Source organism: Colletotrichum tamarilloi (assembly GCF_030869305.1).
Source record: "Colletotrichum tamarilloi strain Tom-12 chromosome Unknown Scaffold_6.1, whole genome shotgun sequence".
NCBI classification, from domain to species: domain Eukaryota; kingdom Fungi; phylum Ascomycota; class Sordariomycetes; order Glomerellales; family Glomerellaceae; genus Colletotrichum; species Colletotrichum tamarilloi.
The window spans coordinates 459,451-481,069 of NW_026849389.1; the positions used below are offsets into that span (position 1 = coordinate 459,451).

The following is a 21,619-nucleotide window of genomic DNA, read 5'->3' on the forward strand; positions in this document are numbered from 1 at the left end:
GTAATTTACGACGTATTTTAAATTAGAGTTATCCGCAGCACGCTTACTATATAAGATATCCCCTAAATATAGTACTAACTAAATATATATTATATATCTTTTTATACGTTCTTCTTATAATTATATAAAAAACCATCTTTCTTATTCTATTATTATATAACTATACAAATCTAGTAATAAATTTTGCTTACGTTACTTACTTTTAAACATAGCCTTTATAGAGGTCTCGTAATTAGTATATAGCTACTAAGTCCCACCTAGTTCCTAAATTCGAATATAATATTTACAACTATTATTATAATAACTAACGAGCTATTAAATAATATATAACTACGCTAAACCATTAGGCAGATTTATCTTTTAACGAACCCGAGTACTACTACGACTTCCACTCTTATTCTAAAGTTCTAAATAATAAAGATACACTTAAAGAGTATAAAATAAATAAACACTTTTACTACAATCTATACAACTAAACATTCTAAAACTTAAATAGTATTAAAATAGTTCGTTACTAAACTATAAATTATAAAAGCAGCTTAACTTATATAATATCGTAATAATAGAGTATACTGCGGTAATAACGTATTTTACCTTTTTTATTATAAACTATACGTAACTACGGCTAGCGTTTTTAATTACCTAGAAGAGGGAGTATATAAAAAAACACTATTAACTCGGCTTAGAGTTTTTTAAATAGCTAAATAGCATAATTTAAATAGCGTACTTACAAAACAATTATAAAAGTAAGCTATAGAGGTTACTTTAGAAGCCACTACAGAATCTTAAGATCCCGTTACTAAGATTTTTAATTACTCCCTATATAGCGGTCGCTTTATAAACTTCGAGTTATTAAACTAATACCTTAAATTACCTAAATACTAGCAGAGCCTCTACTACTATCTAAAACACGGCTACTTTAAGGAGTTTAGTATATTAGTAGCCGTTACGGAGCATTTATAAAGTAAAAACTATAATTTTATAGCCTTCGAGGCTATCTAAGAGTTTATAATACAAATCTTTAATCCCGGATACATAATTACCCTTTAAATAGGCTTATATTTAGAAAGAAGATATAATATCTAATTAATATCGATTACGAAATAGCACGGAGTAAAATATCAATATACTTAAATATTAATAAAAATAAGGAGTAGTTTTTAAACGAGGAGCTTCGAGCTATTTAAAAACTATATTAAATATAAAAAAGGCTTTAGAAGTAGTTTTAACGAATACTCCTACTCTTTTTTTATACTTTTAATTAAATAATCGAGCTCTATAGCGCCTTAAGTAGTAATAAGCTCCGTAAAGGGGACGATTAATAAATATAAATCTCAAATAAACCTAACTCCGTTTTCTATATACAACCTTACAATAAATAAAATTAAAGATATTATTATAAAATAAAGAATTGCATAATAGTATCTCTATAATATACTTAGTTTTATTAAGTCTTAGGAGGGTTTATTTATAAAGCCTCTTTAGGTTATAAATACGTTTTTATATTGCGGGTTACTAAATAAATTAGCCTTCTCTTCTCTTAACCTCTAGTTACTAAGTATTACCGAGCTAGTAGGACTAGACACTAATTACTTATAACTAAGAATTAAAAAAAATATCTTCCTCATAAAAAGACGCTCTATACTCTAGTTCTACTTAAACTATTACTACAGTATCGGCCCCTTTATAGCCCCGCATACTATCTAATTAATCATTTCTTTTTTATAATAATAAGTAGTTTATTATAATCTTTTTAAAATACGCTCCTTTACAGATAAGCTAGGGATATTTAAGTATTAGCGTCGTTTTTAATAGCCCTCTAAATCGCGTATATATACTTTTAATATTATTTTTACTAAGACTAGTACAGCGGCTAGTAATAGCACTAGCTATAAATAAGGGTTTTTTAAAATAAAATTAGAGTATTCGGATCCGTTATATCATAAAATATAATAAATACTCTTTTAATAACGGTTCTTAATACGGTTTAAGAACTACTTACCTACTTATAATTAGTTAAGTATACTTCTAAATAAAAAACGGCTACTACTTTAATATTAAACTATTAGAGTTAAGCAATCGTCCCTTTTAGCACTAACTTTAATTAAGTATAAGCAATTATAATAAAATAAAGGTAGGATACTTAAAATAACGATTAAAATATAAGTAAGTAACGTAGTTAAGAAAATATAGGGTCGAAGAAGTAAGATAGTAATAGTAATTCGTACTTATTAAACTCTTTTTCTAAGTATAGTAAAGACCTAATAGATCTAGTTAATAAATAGAAATAGTTAGGGAGGAGAATAGTAAGTAAAAAGAGGGATAGTAGCTAAAATACTAGAAAAGACTAAGCAATACTTCTATTAATATAACTAAGGTATAGGATTCTGGCGCTATTATTTACCCGATATAAAGTACTACCTATAACGTATTAATCGGATTAGCAATATAATCCCGCGAGCTAGGTAGTAATAAGGGTTATTTTTAATTAATTATTTAGCGGCTAGCCGGCCCACTTTTAAAACTCCCTCTTTTATACAAAGTTAATATAGAATAATTAACTCTCGTTATTACTAAGACCGTACTATGCTTACCGTATTACTATAGTTTAAATATTAACAAATCTAAATTTATAATCGAGGAAATTAATTATAAAAAGCGAGAACTTTTGAAATACTTAAAGTACTTAAGCGCTAGAGGAGTATAAAAGTTAAATCCCCCCTTGCGCAACTTTTATATAAAAAAAACGATTAGTACTCCGTATATATAATATCCTACTAATTTATACTCTATAAAAGTATTACTTATAGAGTAATACTTATACGACCTCCGTAATATAACTAGGCTAGGCGCGGCGCTAAATACGCTAACTAAAGCGTAGCTTATTATAAAAAAGGGGCCCGAGTTTAAATAGAAATTTATTACTTATTTATTAACTTCCCTAGTTATAATATATATTAGTAAAGTAGCTAATATAAGTAGATACGGTACTATATTAGTAACGTTTTCTAAGTATAGCGGACCCTTTAAGTATTACTATATTTATACTTACGCTACTTATAATAGCTACTTAGTTTATAAAATTATTTATTAAGATTATTAATTGCTATAAAAGTCGGGATAGAACCCTATTTTAACTATAGGCAGAGCTCGAGGCCTTTTTATAGATTTTAGATATGCTATATAAAGTCGTCGAAATAGAATTTGCTATAATAGTCCTTTTTAGAGACCTTATTCTCTGATATAGCTAGTTATATAATGACTTCGAGAAAGCTATAAAAGTATTTAGCGAGAAGTCTAAAGTAGGCTTCCGAAATTAGGTAAAAATAGAGTTTATGCGGGGCGATATTAACGATTTCTTAAACGCTTTATTAGGTTATAAAAAAACGATTTTAATAAGTCTTAGTATAATTACTATATTAGTTACTTATCCTACCGATTTACGTTAACTCGAGTCTTATTTTATAGTAGCTTACATTATATTAAGTAGACATCTAAAGCTTTTTAAAAAGTCCTCGAGGAATATAACGAGATAATTATAAATACTATTTATTGCCTTAACGTTTAACTATAGCGTATTAATAAAAAGATAGACGGGTTAACTATAGAAGTTATAAGTAGCGTAAATACTTTTAGTATAATTATAAACTTAAAGGATAAGCGGGTTATAATAGAGCGATACTTATAAATTTATAAAGATACGTAGTACTATTTTAAGACCTTAGTAAGCGATAGGGACCTTTTAAAGCATTAACTAGCCCCGATTAATAATAAAAACGACTAAATACGATTCGAAGTATAGCTAATAATATGCCAAATACTAAATAAAAACCGGGATAACTTTTCAAAAACTATTAGTTAGTTATATAAACGCTTAGCGTCCCTACCTCGGAACGGGATAAGTTAAAATAAAAGCGAGAAATTATAGTTAGAGGAGGACTTTAAGGCTTCGAAAAAGTATCTAGAGGTTTATAAAGCAGCCTCTAAAACAGTTACCTAATAAAAAATATATCGGGTTAGTAAGTTAATTACAAACGTCAAAAGTAACTAAATAGTTATTACTACTTTAATAAACCTCTTTAATATTAAAAAGGTATTATTTATAAACGGCTTAGCGCAGTAAATTAGCTTATTAATAAACGAAACTACTTAATAAATATTTATAAATCGTTATTATAATCGTTTTAGGGTATTATTTAATACTAAGATAGGTAATACTACTTAGGTTCTGCTAGATTTATAAATAGCTAAAGATTATACTACGTATTGAGCCTATATTAATAAATAACTATCTACGCGGGAAGTAACGGGGAGGAGGCCGACTCTAAACAAAGTTAAAAAGCGTACTTCTAGAGCTAATAAAAAATAGCTAGCTAATAACGAGGTATAAATAAGCATAAGGCGCACCTATAAATTATAACCACCGTAGTTAACAATAGTACCGTTATAAATAACTATATTATAGGATTATTCCTATAAAATTTAAAAATTATTATATAGAACGAAAAAAGTATATATATAAAAATATCCTATATCTAAAACTCTAGTATATAGCGTAATTTATATAAAAAAGAAAGTTATCACTAGCTCGAAATAAGAGACCTAGCTTAAGTAAAACTTAAAATCGTAATACCCTCAATACCACCCTAGCACGCAATCCCGTAATACTAAGGACAAAAAAGCAAAATAGTACCAGAACTTTAAAGTACAAAAAGCATACTAATAATAAAATAGTACCCAAAGCTACCGTACTAATATACTACCTAAAATATTTATACTAATATGCTATTCATACTAGTATACTATTCATACTAATATAACAATTCAGTACCTTAAAATTATTATATTAGTATGCTATTCGTATTAATATACTAATCGTACTAGTATATTATTCGTACTAGTATAGCAATTCGTATAACATAATTATACTAGTATAACTATCTAAGGACCTTAACTCTTCGTACTAGTATAATATTCGTAGTAGTTTAGTATTCGTAGTAGTACGGTAAGCACACTATTATACTAAAAATATCGGTATACTACTAACCTAATACAGGCTTCGTTCTAGGGTAGTATTTAAAGTATAAACTAAGCACTTTTTTAGTAGCGCTTTATTTCTTTTATACTATATATATCTTATTACTTTATACCTTAATTTTATTTACTTACGAAGCCTAGATCTACTCCTATATAGATTTTATATTAACTTATATAAAAGACTTTGCGTACGTAGGAGTTTATTAAAGTAGGCTCGTTATTAAGAAGTATAAGAAGTAGTTTGGGTAATAGCGTAATAGGCGCTATAAATAGACTAGCTCCCTTACTATTCTTAATATGTTTTATTAGTATGTTTATTTTATAAGAGTATTATAAAAGTAAGAGCATAGTACTCTAAGAACGTCCTTATTTATATTTATAAAAAACGTATTAGAACGATATAGACCTATAATAGTTTAAAGTAAAAAATAAGGGGAAGCTAATACTTTTATAATAATATTACTAGTAGTAATAAGAGGGTCGTAGTATTTTAACGTATTATCGGTTTAGTAGCCTTCTTTATTATAATTAGTAATTAGGTACTTTACCTATCTATAGGACTAGAGGTTATAAATTTAGCGTATATAAGTAGTTACTATCTATAAAAGCTTTAAAAAGGAGCTTATAGGCCTAAAGTACTAAAAGTACTAGGTTAGCTCGTTTATAACGCATAGCGCTATAAACTAATTACTAAGGTAACTAAGTTAAAAATAAACTATAGCTATTCTTAGCTTCCCCTATTTAGGTATAGCCCATAGGCTAAGACCTGCGCCGATATAGGTTATTTAGTAAAAAACGGCGATAGTAACGGCCATTTTAGGCCTAAGATCTAAGATACTAATATTATTAAATATTATTTACGTTCTATTTTAGAAGTATTTAAGTATAGACTATTAGGTAATAACTACTCTTACGAAAGTAATACTCCGGAAGCCGAATATAGTACCTCGGAGTTAGCGTCTTATTAAGAAATAAAATAAGTTTAGTAAGAACTTTACTAAAGTAACGAAGAGTTTATTAATATAATATAACCGCTTAAGAGAGTAATATAAAGCCGATATTTATATTTAAATACGTAGGATATATAAATACTATACGTATACTTTATTTAATAAGCCGTTTTAGCCTAAGATAAAGGCGGAAATAGTAAGTACTACTATAAAGTAATTACTTAATATTAATATTATAAAGGATAAGATATACCCCGTCCTTATAATAAGAACGCCCTAAGACTTTATTAATAAACGGAATTATATATTAGCTATTTATACTTTATAAAAAACCGTAGTAAAGGAAAAAATACCTTATATTATAGTAGGGGGATCGTTATACGCAGATCGTTATAATATTCTAACTCTAAACTATAAAAAAAATATATATCTATATAATAAGCTAATAAAATAAGAGACGATATTTTTAAAAGAGTATAGTACGCGCTATATAAAAAACTATTCTAAAAAAGTAATAGCTTAAAAGGGTAGATATAGTAGAACTAGTTAGCTAAATTTAAAATATCTCTATAATTAGTTACCGCCCCTATTCGTAAAAACCTCCTAAGTAATTAATTCGAGGCCCTGCCGGGGTTCTAATAGCGCTACTAAATCCCTAGAGACGTTATAATAACGGGCCTATACTATTCTAATAATAAGGGGTTAAATAGCCCATATTACCTATTTCTAAAAGTAGGAGATAAAGGCGCCACTCCTAATAACGGGACTACTATTATTAAAAGCCCTTCTAAGCTATACGATCTAGTACTATCTAATAAAAGACTCCCGCAGGGTTTTAATTAGCTAAATAGTTAAATCTAATACCAATCTCCTTATTATACAATACTTAGCTAAGCTAATATAAATTATAATCGCTAAGTTTAGGGGATTCCTTTATATAACTATATCGCAGTAGCTCCTTTTAATATAGCGCCCCTTACTACTTTAACTCTATTAATAAAGAGGCGCTCGTTTAACCCTTAATCCGTTACTAAAAACTAAATACTACGACCCTTTTATAAATTAACTAGCGGGTAGCTATTATTAATTAAAAAATCTGCACAAGTAGTATTTTCGTAACGCGAGACCCATAAGCTATTATTTTTAATATCGAAGTACCCGGCCTAAGTAGCACTTAAAAACGTAAATATAAAAAAAAGCGTAGTATAAGTTATCTATATATAGTCCTAACTAACTAATATAAGTTAAATACGATATATTAAAAATAGTATAAATAAGTCCTACTTCGTAAAATCTCTTTTTAAGTTATATTACTACGCTACGAAGTTCTAAAACGTATTAATTAACCTTTTTACTCTATTAAAAAAAAGTAATTAGCTACATTCTAAAGGCATCGAATATCGCCGTTTTCTAATTAATAATTATAAGAATCTAATAATTTCTATCGTAATTTAATATCTAATCTACTATATTAACGTTAATTAATAATATAATCCTATTAAACCCCTTAATAAACGTAAAAGCGCCTAAAATTATAAACGACTTTATAAACCTTATAAATAACGGGTCTATTATCTAAAATATAGAAATATAATATATAAACTAGAGCATAATAAGAAAAATAACGTCGTTAACATACCGTCCTAGGTAAAATTAATTAAGCCTTTATTTAAATTAAACTTAGTCTCGACACAATAACTAACTAACGTAAGCATACTTAACTACTTAATTAATTAATTTCTTAATACTCTTCGAAAAAAACTTATAGTTAAGTCTTAGTTCGGTAATAGAGTCGAAATTATAATCGAAACTAGCGTTTATTATAAATATAGTTCCTAAGTTAGGGCTATACTTAGGGCTATATTCTATTATTAAGTTAACGAAATATACGTTATAGGATAATAGAATTAATACGAAAAATTGCCTAAGTATCTCTATAACGTCGTATAATAAACTAGGTAATCTGCGTTTCTTAACACCCCTCCCTACTTTAAAAAATAAAATCGGGTCGGTTTAATATTCTCTTCTAATAATATAATTATTTTAAATTAAACTTATAATATTCTCTACGGTTAATATTAAATTTAAAAATATACTAGACGCTTATTCTTTATTAATAATAATAAAAAAAATAGGTAATAAATAAACGGATAGAACGTCTACTTTTATAATACCTAGCTTATTAATATCGGGCCCTAAAAAGAATTTTAGTATTAGTTAGGATAAATAAATTAGCCCAAAGCTTTATAATCGGCTATACTTACCGAGGTAACTAAAATATTGCTTAATAGTTTTATTAAGAAACTTAATTTCGGCCCTAACTCTAAATAGGGAGTAAAAAATCGTATTATTTAATAGTTATTACGAGTAATTTAGTAACGCCTTAACGCGCTTAAAAAAGAGAAGAAGAGTAGCTAGGCTATTTATTAAGTTATCGCATTCCTTTTTTAATAATATAGCTATAGCAGTTTCGTAAATTATAAATATTTTATAAAAAAAGGTATAAATTCTCTATATATAAACGAGAGAGGGTTTAATATTATACTAAGAGGTATAGAGATAATATATAGAAACGCCGAATTTTAATAAAACCCTATACTAATAATACTCTTATGCCTCGTTTCTTTATCTAACTTATCCCTTACGGCGCTTATATCTATTTAATAATAAAAGCTTTTATATTCTTACTAAGCGCTACTATTTAATAGGACTAGGTTAATGCCTTATTAGTCCCCCCTTTTTTAATTAAAACTAGCTACTTCGTTTTACTATATTTCTTTATTAACTATATATATATAAAGCTTTCTTACTATATAGCGGCGCAACTTATTTCGGACTTATCGAAATAATAATCCTTAGAAGTATATGCGGTATTCTATTTAATAATAGCTAATAAGAGCGGGTTTTAAATAAGGATTAAAATCTATTATAACTATATATCGTCTACTCTTAGTATAATAGTAAAGCCTCCCTATATAGTTAAAGAATTTATATATAGCTCGACGTAGCTAAGACGAGTCCTTTATCTACCCTAGTTTTATATACTTATAGGTTATCTTAATAAGTAGTTCTAGTATAGAGGTTAACGTAGTTATTTTTTAATAGCTCTTTCGGCACCCTAACCTAGTTAATATTTAGTCCCGAGGTCGTTTACTATGTCATCCGCTTTTACTCTAAGAGGGATCTATAGTTAAATAAGAGTTCTTTACTAAACCTTTCTTAGTTAAATCTCCTATTCTCAAGGTACTACTTACTTTTATAAATACCTAGATAAAGTATATCGTCATCGACTCGTTCTTTAATAAACTAGTATCTAACTATTATTATAAGCGTCGGATTTAGTTTATTTATCTTTTCTTTTCGTCGCATTAGTTTTTAAACTAGCTAAAGAAGCTTAGCTAATTATTTAAGAAGTTTAAGTATAGGTTATTAGTTTTGCGCGGTTAAGTTTAAAAAACGGGTATTCGTTTTTAATAAAGACGTAGGTGCGAAATCGATAATAAATCTTTAGCTCCCTATTACTAAATACCTTAAGTAAATATATATTAAATACGAGTTAAGGGCGGGGTAATATAAATACCTAGTCCTAACTTAATAAAAAATAGGACGCGTTAACGCGCTAAGCTAACTTTTAATATACTAGTTATATATAAAGTACCCTACTAGGATAGTAGAAGAACGGTACTAAGGTCTAATACTAAAGTAGCGAGAGTTATATAAGATTATATATAAAGCAAAGTAAGCGAGGAAATATATTAAATAACTTAAATATTTAAATTAACTTAATTATACTTACGATAACTTACTCTCTAGGCCTTCTTATTTAAGCCGCAAACTAGCCTATTAAAGAAAGACTAGAAGGCCGTTATTAATATACTAACGAGGTAATAGTAGAGTAATAACGTTATTAATAATACGTAGCAGTAGCTTAATTTCTAACTAGTATCCGTAATAGTGCTTTAAAAGTAATCGCTTAATAAACCTAGTATCCTTTCTAAAAAAAAGGCTATATTAAGAGTTTTTTATAGTTCTTATTAAGTATTAAGTCGGTAATCTCTAAAGCTACTTTTCGAAATCTTACTTATTTAAACCTTATAATATTTTATTAATACCCTATTACTATTACTAAAACGTACTATATAGGACGTAGCTTAATAAATTCGTAATATACTTATTTAATTTATATACTACTGCGCTATTACTTCCCTCTATAATAAGCCTCTTAATAAAAGCGCGCTTAATAAAAACCCTCGCTCTCGCTTTATTACCATTAGTAATTACGATTTAAAATATATTATAATAAAGTTACGGGATTTTTACGTTAATAATACCCTCCTCCTCTATAAAAAGCTTTATCTCGTACGCTATCCGAAAGTATACGAGGGGAATCAAAATAATACGTATACTATCTCCGATCTAGTTATTAAGGTACGTAATCTTATTAAAATAGCGATCGCTTTACGTTCGCTATAGCGCTAGAAATATATATAGTTCGTAAGTATAAATAAACCTAAAAAACTTTTATAAATATAATTATTTTATAGTATAGTTTTCTAATATGCTAAGGTAGGATATCGTAATCTTTTTGCCTTTATTAATATCCCTAAGTACGTAGATTATAAGTTAGCCTCGACTATTGTTCTAAGTATTTTGGGCGTTATATCTATAGGAATAATTAATCCGAAACGCCTCTAAAAAAATACCGCTTTTAGATACGTCCGAGCTTAATAATAGCGCGTTTATTCTTATAATTCCTAGCACCTAGTTATAGTGGGTTTTATAAAAATTATATAGTATAAAGAAGTTTTTATACTATACTTAGCTTAGAAGTCCTATGCTCTGAGCTATAATAGCCTCTAGTTTTTATAAGTTCGACTCGTTTCTTAGAACTTAGAAAATCGGAGTTTTTATAAGTAGGTAGGTATCCCTAGCGATGCGGCCTATAGCGAATATACCCTTACCCTTCTTAATAATAGCCTTAATATAATATAGTTTTAATATTATAAATAAGTTTACAAGGATACCCGGGAGGCGCGCCTTAAAATTACTTAAAAACCGCTACGCTATAGATTAATAAGCGGTACCTTATCTTTTAAGTAAGGCTTATAAGTTTTTATTACGTCCCGTTACTTACTATAGTATTTCTTAGTTAAGTATATTAGCTAGGGCTAATACTTATATTAATATAGCGGGCGATAGTTAGGGTAATAATTCCCGGGCGGGTCGGTTACGATAGAAGCCTAAGCTCTACTCTCCTTTAATTACTATATAACGTTCCTTAATAAAGGGTAACTAAGGTATTAGCAAATTAGAGTACCCGTATTAAGCACCGGCTATATCTATTACCCATAGCTCTCTAGACCTGAGTATAACTTTATATACTAAATATATATTATTTTCGTTATAAGCCGTATTTAGACTATAAGAAATCTAAATATTCGAGTTTACTAGTATAAGTTCAACTTCCGTAATATAAGTATCTAGTTTTATTAAAATAATATATATATATATCGTAAGTCTCGGCTTACTAAAAAGCATATTTTTAATAATATTATAAAAGTATATTATTACTTCTATACCGCTTGCATATAAGTAAATAAGTTTTATAAGCTCCGGATAGTTTTATAAGCTCGCAAAGTCCGTTAGTAGAGGTATTAATTTTAACTTATATAGTTAGTTATTATTCGAGCTAACTAGTATAATCGTACTTACCTCTTGCTTAATTAACATAATAGCAAATAGGTACGTAGCTTTATAAATACGGACTAAAAGCGCTTTAAAAAAGGCTACAATACGCGTAAATAACTTACGAGCTTATATAACTTTATACTCTATTTTATACCGATTTTAGTTAGATCGCTAATAAGCGTAACTATAATAAAACGTACGTATTATAAATCCGTTATTATAAGCTGGCGCCCTATAATAACCCGCATACTAACGTATTCCTAAGTTTTAATAAGCGCTATATAAGCTATTTTTATTATTAAAATTAGCGTCTTTAGTTATCGTATTTAAATTACGAGTATTATTTTTAATTTATTATAGTAAGGGGGAGATAATATATAAAATAATTAAGATATATATATTTTTAGTAAAAGCGGGGGAGACTACTACCTAAGGTTTTATAGCTTAGCGCGTTATATAGCTAAGTCTCTAAGTAAAAGCTAGTACTACTTATAAACGTACGGAAACGCATCCCTATTAACTAACTTAGGGCTTTATATATATTTATATAAGAGTCCTCTGGAGTAGTATCCTTAGGCCGTCCGAGCCTATTCGCTAAATAACTTAATTTAAAAGCAAAGCTAAAAGCTATCATAACTAAAGCATTACTAATTATACTGTTTAGATATTATATACTTTATATAGTTTTACTTAGTTATTAGCTACTTACTATCTTACTTAGAGCCCGAAAGTATATTACTTTATAAATAGCTTATCTTATAGTTCTTAACGTTAATGACTCGCACTAATAAGTAATAATTTTATTCTTATAGTAGTTAAAGAAAATAACGAAGGTTACGTTTCGGGCGAACCGTTAATAAACTTTTTTTTTATAACTTTAGCGTAAGTAAACGGGGTAAAGAGGTTTTAATATTAAGATATGCTATTATTATTAATTTAGCTATTTACTTACTAAGCGTACCGTAATATAGCTATATAACTTCGTTTAGCTTAATAGAAGAGTAAATATAGTATTAATATAATATAAACTATAAGTATTAATAACTTTTACTAATTAAGAGCGTATATTAAGCTAAACTAGAGGTTACGACTCGGTTAGCCGTAATAACCTTATTAACTATTTTCTTAAGCCTCCCTAATATTAGTATTAAGTAGTATAATATTTCTACTACCCTAGTTATACTAGTATTTAGTAATTATTACTAAATTACGTAGCTGCGCGGATTTTTTAATAATATCTATCCTCTTTATACTACCCTCTTATAATACCTAAAGTATAACTTTTTAATCCTAGCGTTTACTCTCTTAAGCTATAATAATTTAATATGAGTAAATAGTTAGAACGTACTACTTATTATGCTAATATTTTCCTAAGTACGCACGATACTTAACGCTTAATATATATACTAATTACTTATTAGGAGTATTAATTTAAAGTTCTTACTTCGGCTCTTATAACGTTATATAATATAACTAGAGAACGCGGAGCTTTATTTATAACCGATTATATTATAATACTTTATATTCTATTATACGAACGATATTAGGACGTTAGTAAATACTATCCTCGCTTTTTTTAAACTCGGTATTAGTAGATATAATAGCGCGGTATATAAGAGGGTTTAGTTATTAGGGTTAGAAAGTATTATCCGAGCTTTAATTTTTATTAAAAAGGGAAAGAGGGTATTCGGCTCTATTTATTTTAATTAAGGTAACGATATAAAGGATTTGGATAAGCTTAGTATATTTTTATAGGCTTTAGAGAGTTATAAGTTTAAGATACTGTCGTACTTAGTAATAAAAGGAGCGACCTATAATTTAAATTTTTTTTATTTATTTTTAAGTACTTAGTATAATAGTTTATTACTTTTTTAACTCCTTTTTAATAAATATTTAAGTAGTAGCGTAGGTTTTTAATATACTCCTAAACGGTAATATATTACTAATTATTAATGTCTTAAAATACGAAAAAGCTAGTACTTAAAAAAAACCCTAAATTTACTTTACTTATTAGCCTAAGTATTCGTTATATTACGTATTGAAAATCTACTTATAGGTTTAGTTTTAAAAAGTTAAGTATAAACTTATATTAGCTAACGATCTCTCTTGTATATTCGGTATAATATATTAAATATATTATATTTATTAAGTATATTCGGTAGAAATAAGCTTTGATATAACTAAAATATAGCATAATTTATAATATAATATAGCTATAGTAAAACACGACTTAAATATAATAAACGTTAAAGCGTTAATAACTAATATAATAAGTTACCTTCGGGCGTATTAATAAGTAGCTTTTCGAGCGTTAAGTAATAGTAAAAAATAATAAAAGCTTAAGAAATCTTTTTAATATATATTTAAAAGTAAACTATAAGACGAGAATAAGAAGTACTATTTTCTATTTACTACTACTTCTTATAATATCGATGCTAAACCGCTCGCTACTTAGCTAGGATAAATAGTACTTATTATTTTTAAATAGGTCCGTAGCCTTACCCTAGTTAGCTATACTATTTATTTTAAGCCACCCTAGAGTAAGTATTATTTATATTTTTACTTATATCGCTAATATAAGTAGTAAACTAGCCGTGCGTTATTTAAGGCTTCGCTACTAAAGACGTAGTATATAATAATTTAGTCTATCCTATTTACTAATTATAAGTAGTTTGAGGCTCTATTATTAGAGATATAGTAAAAAGTCCTTGCGGTATTTAACTAGCTCTTATTTTCTTAAGAAATATAGCATAGTTTAAGAGTAAAGTAACGCGCAAAGTAGGCTAAAACTAATGCGAGGTAAGCCGAGGCTAACTAGTTAGTTAAGGCTATACGCTCTATTAAAGAGGCCGACTAGGATATTATTAGCTTTTTATATAGCGTTTTACTAAGTAATAATAGTAAACCTAGCTCGCTTAGTATAAATTTAGATACTAACTAAGTAATAAGAATTAGTAAAGGATTATATAACGTATAACTAGCGCTAGAGGATTAACGCTCTATTATAATAATAGTTTTATATTTCGATACTAAATATATAAGCTCTTATTAGATATAAGAAATATATAAATAAAACGGACCTCCTCGCAATATACTTCAAATCTTTTAATATAACCTATTAAGGACAAATTTTTAATTCGATCTAACTATATAAGGGCTACCACGAAGAGGGACCGAAAATAAATACTTTTAAATAGACGCTTTAAATATGCGGCGTCGGGCATTACTAACTACGGTCCGGACCCTACTTATAATATAAATAGGTAACTATACTTACTACTTAATATTCGAAGAGGCCGTCTTAGTAATTTAAAAGTATTAAATATTAAGAATATACGTAAGAGAGGAAGCGACATATAATACTCCGGTATATATACTAAGCGTAAAGACTAGTGCGTATGCCTAGTAAGGAGTCGCACTATACTAGGAACGACGCTAGCCCTCCTATATACGGACTAACTAGCTTTTAGTATTACTTAGCATAACGTTATAGCGCTAAGGTTACTAGCTAAGGTAATAATACCTAATCTATATTAGACTCTTTACTATTAAACTAAGATCGCTCCTAGTAATACGATAATAATAACCTTAGTTACAATATTTCCTTTAACTTATATATAACATACGAGGCGGTTCGTAGTACTATAATAACGTAGCCAAAGCAGCTCATTAGAGCTAGTATTTTATAGCTACTTAATATGTAATACGACGTAAACTAACGTCGTCCTCCCTTTACTAAGGGGTTATAACTATATAAAGGAGTATTTAACTAAACCGGGATTAAATAGCTCGTACTTAGTAATAAATCCTTTACGGGTCTATTACTCTATCTCTTAGGTATAAATAGCTAGTATTAAGGCGCGTCGAGGTAATAAACGCCTTAATTACTAATTAAGTAAATCCTAGTTAGATTATGATAATTTTACTAATAAGTAATAATAACGAGATTACCGTCAGCTAAATAAATATTAAGCTAGCGCAGTAATAATAAGTATAACTTTAAAATAGGGTCTTAAAAAAGAACTAAATAAAGATAATAAAGCGTTATAAACATAACAGACCTATTAAGTAGAGTAAAAAGATATTTTCGAAACTATAGTAGGCCTATTTTTATCCTTACAGGATAGAACCAATATACTTTAAATAAATATAACGCTACTTAATTAATATAGTTTAACGAGGCATTCTCGACGTACTAATAAAAAAGATCCCGCGCTCCCCGAACCTACTAATACTCTATCCTACCTAGTAACTAACGCAAATTTCGCTCCCCTCTAAGTTAGGCCCATAACCCTAGTACTAATCCTAAATTCTATTTTTCTTATAAATACCGTACCCTATATAATATAACTAAATAAATATTATAATAAGCTAGTAGAGGGCAGAGATAAGGATAAGAGAATAGGATAAAAGTAGTAGCATATATTATTTTTAGTAATAACTATCTTAGAGGCTTCTATAATAAACAAAATCGGCTACCGTCTTTCTTATAAGCATAGAGTAGACTTTTTTTTTTAAAAAATTAATAATACGAAGTAGGTAATAGAAATACGAACTATATTAGCTCTAAATATCGGCCACGATAAGTTATTAATAGAGCTATATTTATAGTACCTATATCTCCTCTTTAATATAATATAGACATCTAATTAGTAGCGGCAGCTTATTTTATCGTATCGCTATATAAAGTTCTTTTTAGCCTTCTTAAAGTTCTTATTCGTTCTATCCCGCTTACTTTACTTAATTAGATTAGGATTAGAAATATTTATAGTTATATTAATACGGACTTTATAATATATAACAATTTACTTATAGTATAATTATACTTCGTAGCCAGCTATTATTTACGAATAAACTTAATTTAAATATTAAATTCTTAGATCCTAAGACGGCACTATTTATATCTCGGCTTCTAGCTTACTTATAAACTATAATTAAACTACTTCTCTATAACGCGCGCGCACCTAGAATACTAACGTTTATATACTACAGACTTACGGACTACCTCTCCGAAGTATATAGCCTAGGTAGTTAGGGGCTAAGTAGTTATATACTAAAGCTAGTAACTCGCTAATTAATAAAGCGCGTACTCCTAGTATTATTATTAGCGGGGCCTATACTTAACCACCCTAACAAGTTCGAGCCCATAAGGTATATTACCGCTCCGCCTTATCTAACGCCTCTAATTCTCAAAGCGCCCGGGGAGGAAGTGCCCCTAGTCCGGGTTCCGCCTGCCTGCACTTAGGCGCTCAACTTGCAGACCGTCTGCCATCCGTCCAATGGCGAAACGGAAGTCGGTTACCCTGAATCTCCCTTAGCCTCCTTTGCCAAACGATCAGGCTGCGGGGCCCGAATACTGGGGTGTTTCTAGCGATTACAAGTGTAAGTTACCAGGCACGGGCTAAGAGGCCGCTGGTTTCGGGGAGGGCACCTGGTAACTGCCGCTCAATTTCCAACAGGTTACTGTTCAGTGCTGTTGGGGGCTCAAATCTCTGTGGGCTTACCGGTCACTCGCCAGAGTTTACCGCCCGTGATTAGCAAGCGCTGTTCAAGCTGGCGGTCCTACTGCTAGAAGGTCCAGTTTCTGACTGCCCCGCTAGGTCACAATAATCCCCGCCAGCCCGGTACCACCAAGAGACCCCGGGCCATCGCGACCTGGTAGGGCAGTTGGAGGCGCTTCTACTAGTAAACGGCTGCTTCGGTAGGAACCGCAGACCATCGCGACTGGTAGGGCAGTCAGAAACAGGACTTTCTAGCAGTAGGCCCGCCGGCATGGGCGCTTGTGGCTCCCTTAGCCGAGCACTTCGGCAGCGCTTACTAGTCACGGGCGCCAAGCTCCAGCAGGTTACTGCTAAGACACCGCTTACACGTTCGTCGCCAACGCATTCCGCCGACAGCTGTGCGAGCTGCTCACTCCAGGTCGCATGGCTGTGCGCAAGATTTACGTATCGCAGGCTTTCACGAAGATGTGTCATATACCACGCGCTGCGACTAAGAGGCTTGCAATTGATCACAACTCTGTTGTCGGCTCGCGTTCTTGCACTGATAATCCAATCGGGTAGCACATCGACGGACCAGGCCCATCACCGGTGAGCATCTGTGGTCAGTCTCATGTCCAAGGTAGTGGAAGCAAACGCTCTCATAGATAAAACGTAAGTACGATAGCAGCCGCTGGCGTGTAGCTTGATTGCAGCATAATTCACGAAATGACGAAACACTGGTCCAAATATGGTAAGCCGAGCATCGACGCATGAGAAACTACTATGTATTTTGTGCACAGATGTTTGTGGTTCCGCTTGCTGACAGGGTACATGACTAGGCCCCGATAGTAAGCAGTACCTTCTTGATGACATCTGTAGCTAAAGTCAGAAATTGTTCGTCCACTGTGCTTCTAGATTGGAACCGCGTGGCATAATTCAACATTCACAAACAGCGACGATAAGTGCAGTGTCCTTCTCATGTCACTTGCTTACACCCACCTATCTGCAGACACAGGATGGGCTTTGCCGATGCGCGTGTTTGCTTTGATCGTCGGGATTGTGGAAGTACGGACTTGGAAATAGCTGACAGTGCTCGGGCCAAGACGAGCATTCTGGGTCCATGATCTGAGCCCAGCTCTAATGAAGAAGAGCCCTTCAAAAAGGTTGGAGCGGGCCGAACCGAGACACGCCGCCGTGCTGCCATAGCCATAAGCCACGTTCCCACCGTTGACTTCATCATTTAGCCATTGCCATCTGTCGAGTGACAACCTGCTCATTGACGAGCCTACTGCGTAGATGGTAGTGGCGTCTAGGGCATCTCCAACACGATGGTTCATTTTCATTTGGAGTAGATCGGCAATCTAAAAGGCATTGCGTGTCGCGAAGCAAGAATGATGGCTTTCTTATGCAGAAGTGGACCTAGAGCCTAGAGGGTCATGCCACTCGCAATCCATAGAGCAATCAGCGGCCAGTCACGCAAACACTAGCGCTCAGTGCTTATCCTGGTTGGCGTTCGGTCCCGGAGGCTGTGACAATGCCTCCCGCTGTCTGACCCCTCTTCGCTAGGCTTACGACGTATCTCTCTGTTCGCGCCATGCTGTCCTGACGGGGGCACAGGAATTCCCACAAAACGCAAGTGTTCCACGACACGTTGTCGATTACACCTCACTCCGCCCCGAAGAGTTGCACTGCCTTTGCTGGCATCCGGCACTGAGACCGACGCGACATGGCCAAGTCCGTTCCTGTCCGCGACTTCACCGTCGGCTGGATCTGCGCTCTGCCCATCGAGCTGGCAGCCGCAGCTAAGATGATGGACGAGAGATTTGCTGATCTTCCGTCCCAGCCGACCGATTCCAACCTCTACTCCTTCGGCCGAATCGGCGTTCACAATGTCGTTGCTGCCTGTTTACCCGCCGGCCAGATGGGCACGAATCAAGCAGCCACGGTGGCTAGCCAGATGAAAACCAGCTTCCCTTCACTACGGTTCGGTGTCCTCGTCGGCATTGGCGGTGGCGTCCCCAATCTCAACGACGATATCGACATCCGTCTCGGCGATGTTGTCATCAGCCAGCCGGCAGGACAGCACAGCGGAGTGATTCAATACGATTTCGGGAAGACTGGAGCCGATGGTCGTATTGCTCGCACGGGCAGCCTTAACGCGCCGCCAACGATCCTCCTCAACGCCTTAACTAAGCTCCGTGCTAATGACATTCTGGGCGAGACGCAAGTCCTCACATACCTGTCGCAACTATCTATTCAAACAAAGTTCGCATCGCCAGGCCCTGAAGAAGACACGCTCTACAATGCGTCATCGCTACACATCGCCGGAGCTACATGCGCGAAATGCTGTCCAGAAGACGCAGAGGACCGGGACGCACGCGCAACACCAGACCCAGTCCTCTTCTTCGGCAACATCGCATCCGGTAACCAGGTGATGAAGGATGGTCAGACGCGCGACAGATACAGTAAGGAGCTGGGAGGCGTCTTGTGCTTCGAGATGGAGGCAGCCGGACTGATGAACAATTTCCCTTGTATCGTTATCCGCGGCATCTGCGACTATGCAGACGCGCACAAGAACAAGCTGTGGCAACCATACGCAGCAGCGACGGCGGCAGCATACGCTAAAGAGCTGCTGAATACCATCCCACCGTTAACTTCTAGCAATCTAGACAAGCCACAGGGTTGTAAGTACAGCATGTAGATTGAGTTTAGATTGAAAGCTAAGAGCCAAAATCCTGCCAGCTCATCGGAAACCTCACTTCATCGTTCAGCTTGGACGAAACGAAAGCTTTGTTGGCAGAGATGCGATCCTGACGCGGCTCCTGGAGCGAATACCTCCGAGCGCTAACAGAGACGCCTGTCAGAGGACTGCGATCGTGGGCCTGGGGGGAATTGGCAAAACACAGGTCGCGGTCGAGGCCGCCTACCGCGTTCGCGATGCACACCCAGACTGCTCCGTTTTTTGGGTTCCGGCTGTAAACACAGTCATGTTTGAGAATGCATATCGTGAGATCGGTCAAGCGCTTAACATCATAGGTATCGAGGATGACCAAGCGGACATCAAGAGTCTGGTGAAGGCTGCACTGGAACGAGACGACGCTGGCAGCTGGCTTCTCATCGTCGACAATGCCGACGATATGGAGGTACTGTTCACTGGCCCTAAGCTTACATCTTATTTCCCTTCCAGTCGAAAAGGCTCTATTTTGATTACATCGCGGAACCACAAGGCTGCAGCAAGATGGAGTCGAGGTAAACCCATGCATCTACAAGAGATGGATGCTATGGAAGCCACTGAGCTTTTGCACAAGAATTTGGACGAAAGCCAGTTCAGTGACAGTGAAAGCACGACACAATTGCTTGAGTGCCTCGCGTACCTACCCATAGCCATTCGCCAAGCATCTGCTTATCTGGCTGCAAACACGAACATCACTGTCTTCAAATATCTTGAGTATTGCAAGTCTGGTAATAGTACGCTGGTGAAGCTACTGAGCAAGGACTATGACGACCAAAATGGGTATGCGGATATTCAGAACCCAGTAGCCACGACATGGCTGATCTCATTCGAACAAATCTCGCGGGATAGCCCATTAGCGGCGGACTACCTCAGCATCATTTGCTATCTCGCAGAGAGAGACATCTCAAGAGACTTGTTGCCGCCTGGAGATGACGAAATGAATAGTAACGAAGCAATTGGCATCCTGAAAGCCTACACATTCATTCTGCAGCTTGGCAGCGAGAGCAAGTTCGACGTTCATCGCCTGGTGCGTTTGGTGATGCGTAATTGGCTGAAGAAGCGACATAGGGAAGAAGAGCAGGTGACCAAGACGATCATGCGGCTTTCTGATTTGTTTCCTTGGCCAGCACACGGAAACAGGGAAGTTTAGTTGGACTATTTACCACATGCTCAAGCAGCGCTTCAGGTTCGTGACTAGTGTACAGATAAAAAAGCTTTATTATATCTGTTATCCGCGACAGGACAGGGCAATATGTTACTTAGAAAGTATAGCAAGGCAGAGCAGATATACCGAGAGGCACTGGAGCTGAGTAAGACGGTTCTTAGGCTAGAGAATCCCGAGATACTTAATAGTATAGGTAATTTAGTACTCGTACTTAGAAACTAAGGAAAGTATTTTAAGGTAAAGTAGATATACCGACGGATATTAGAGCTAAGTAAAAAGGTATTAGGATTAGAGAATCCTAATATACTCACTAGTATAAATAACCTAGTAATTATACTCGAGAGCTAGGGGAAATATACTAAGGTAGAGGAGATATACCAAGAGATACTAGAGCTAAGTAAGAAGGTACTAGGATTAGAGAATCCCTTTATAATTATTAATATAGGTAATCTAGTATTTATATTTAAAAGCTAGGGGAAGTATAACGAGGTAGAGTAAATATACTAAGAGATACTAGAGCTAAGAGAAAAGGTACTAGGACGAGAGAATCCCGATATACTTATTA

The 21,619-nt window shown here is 33.2% G+C and overlaps 2 protein-coding genes across 2 annotated transcripts; both read left to right on the top strand.

Annotated features, from left to right (window-relative positions):
• Window positions 1-3,335: 3,335 nt before the first annotated feature.
• CTAM01_02692 (uncharacterized protein) lies at window positions 3,336-3,568 on the top strand (the record flags this gene model as incomplete). The annotated part of the gene is made up of 2 exons (XM_060518730.1): window positions 3,336-3,444; window positions 3,513-3,568. 2 exons carry the CDS (start codon window positions 3,336-3,338, stop codon window positions 3,566-3,568), a joined length of 165 nt encoding a protein of 54 aa, XP_060386533.1.
• Window positions 3,569-18,881: 15,313 nt separating this feature from the next.
• Window positions 18,882-21,039, top strand: CTAM01_02693 (nucleoside phosphorylase; the record flags this gene model as incomplete). Its single annotated transcript, XM_060518731.1, has 2 exons — window positions 18,882-19,839; window positions 19,898-21,039. The coding sequence occupies 2 exons, from the start codon at window positions 18,882-18,884 to the stop codon at window positions 21,037-21,039; spliced, it is 2,100 nt and encodes a 699-aa protein (XP_060386534.1).
• Window positions 21,040-21,619: the final 580 nt, after the last annotated feature.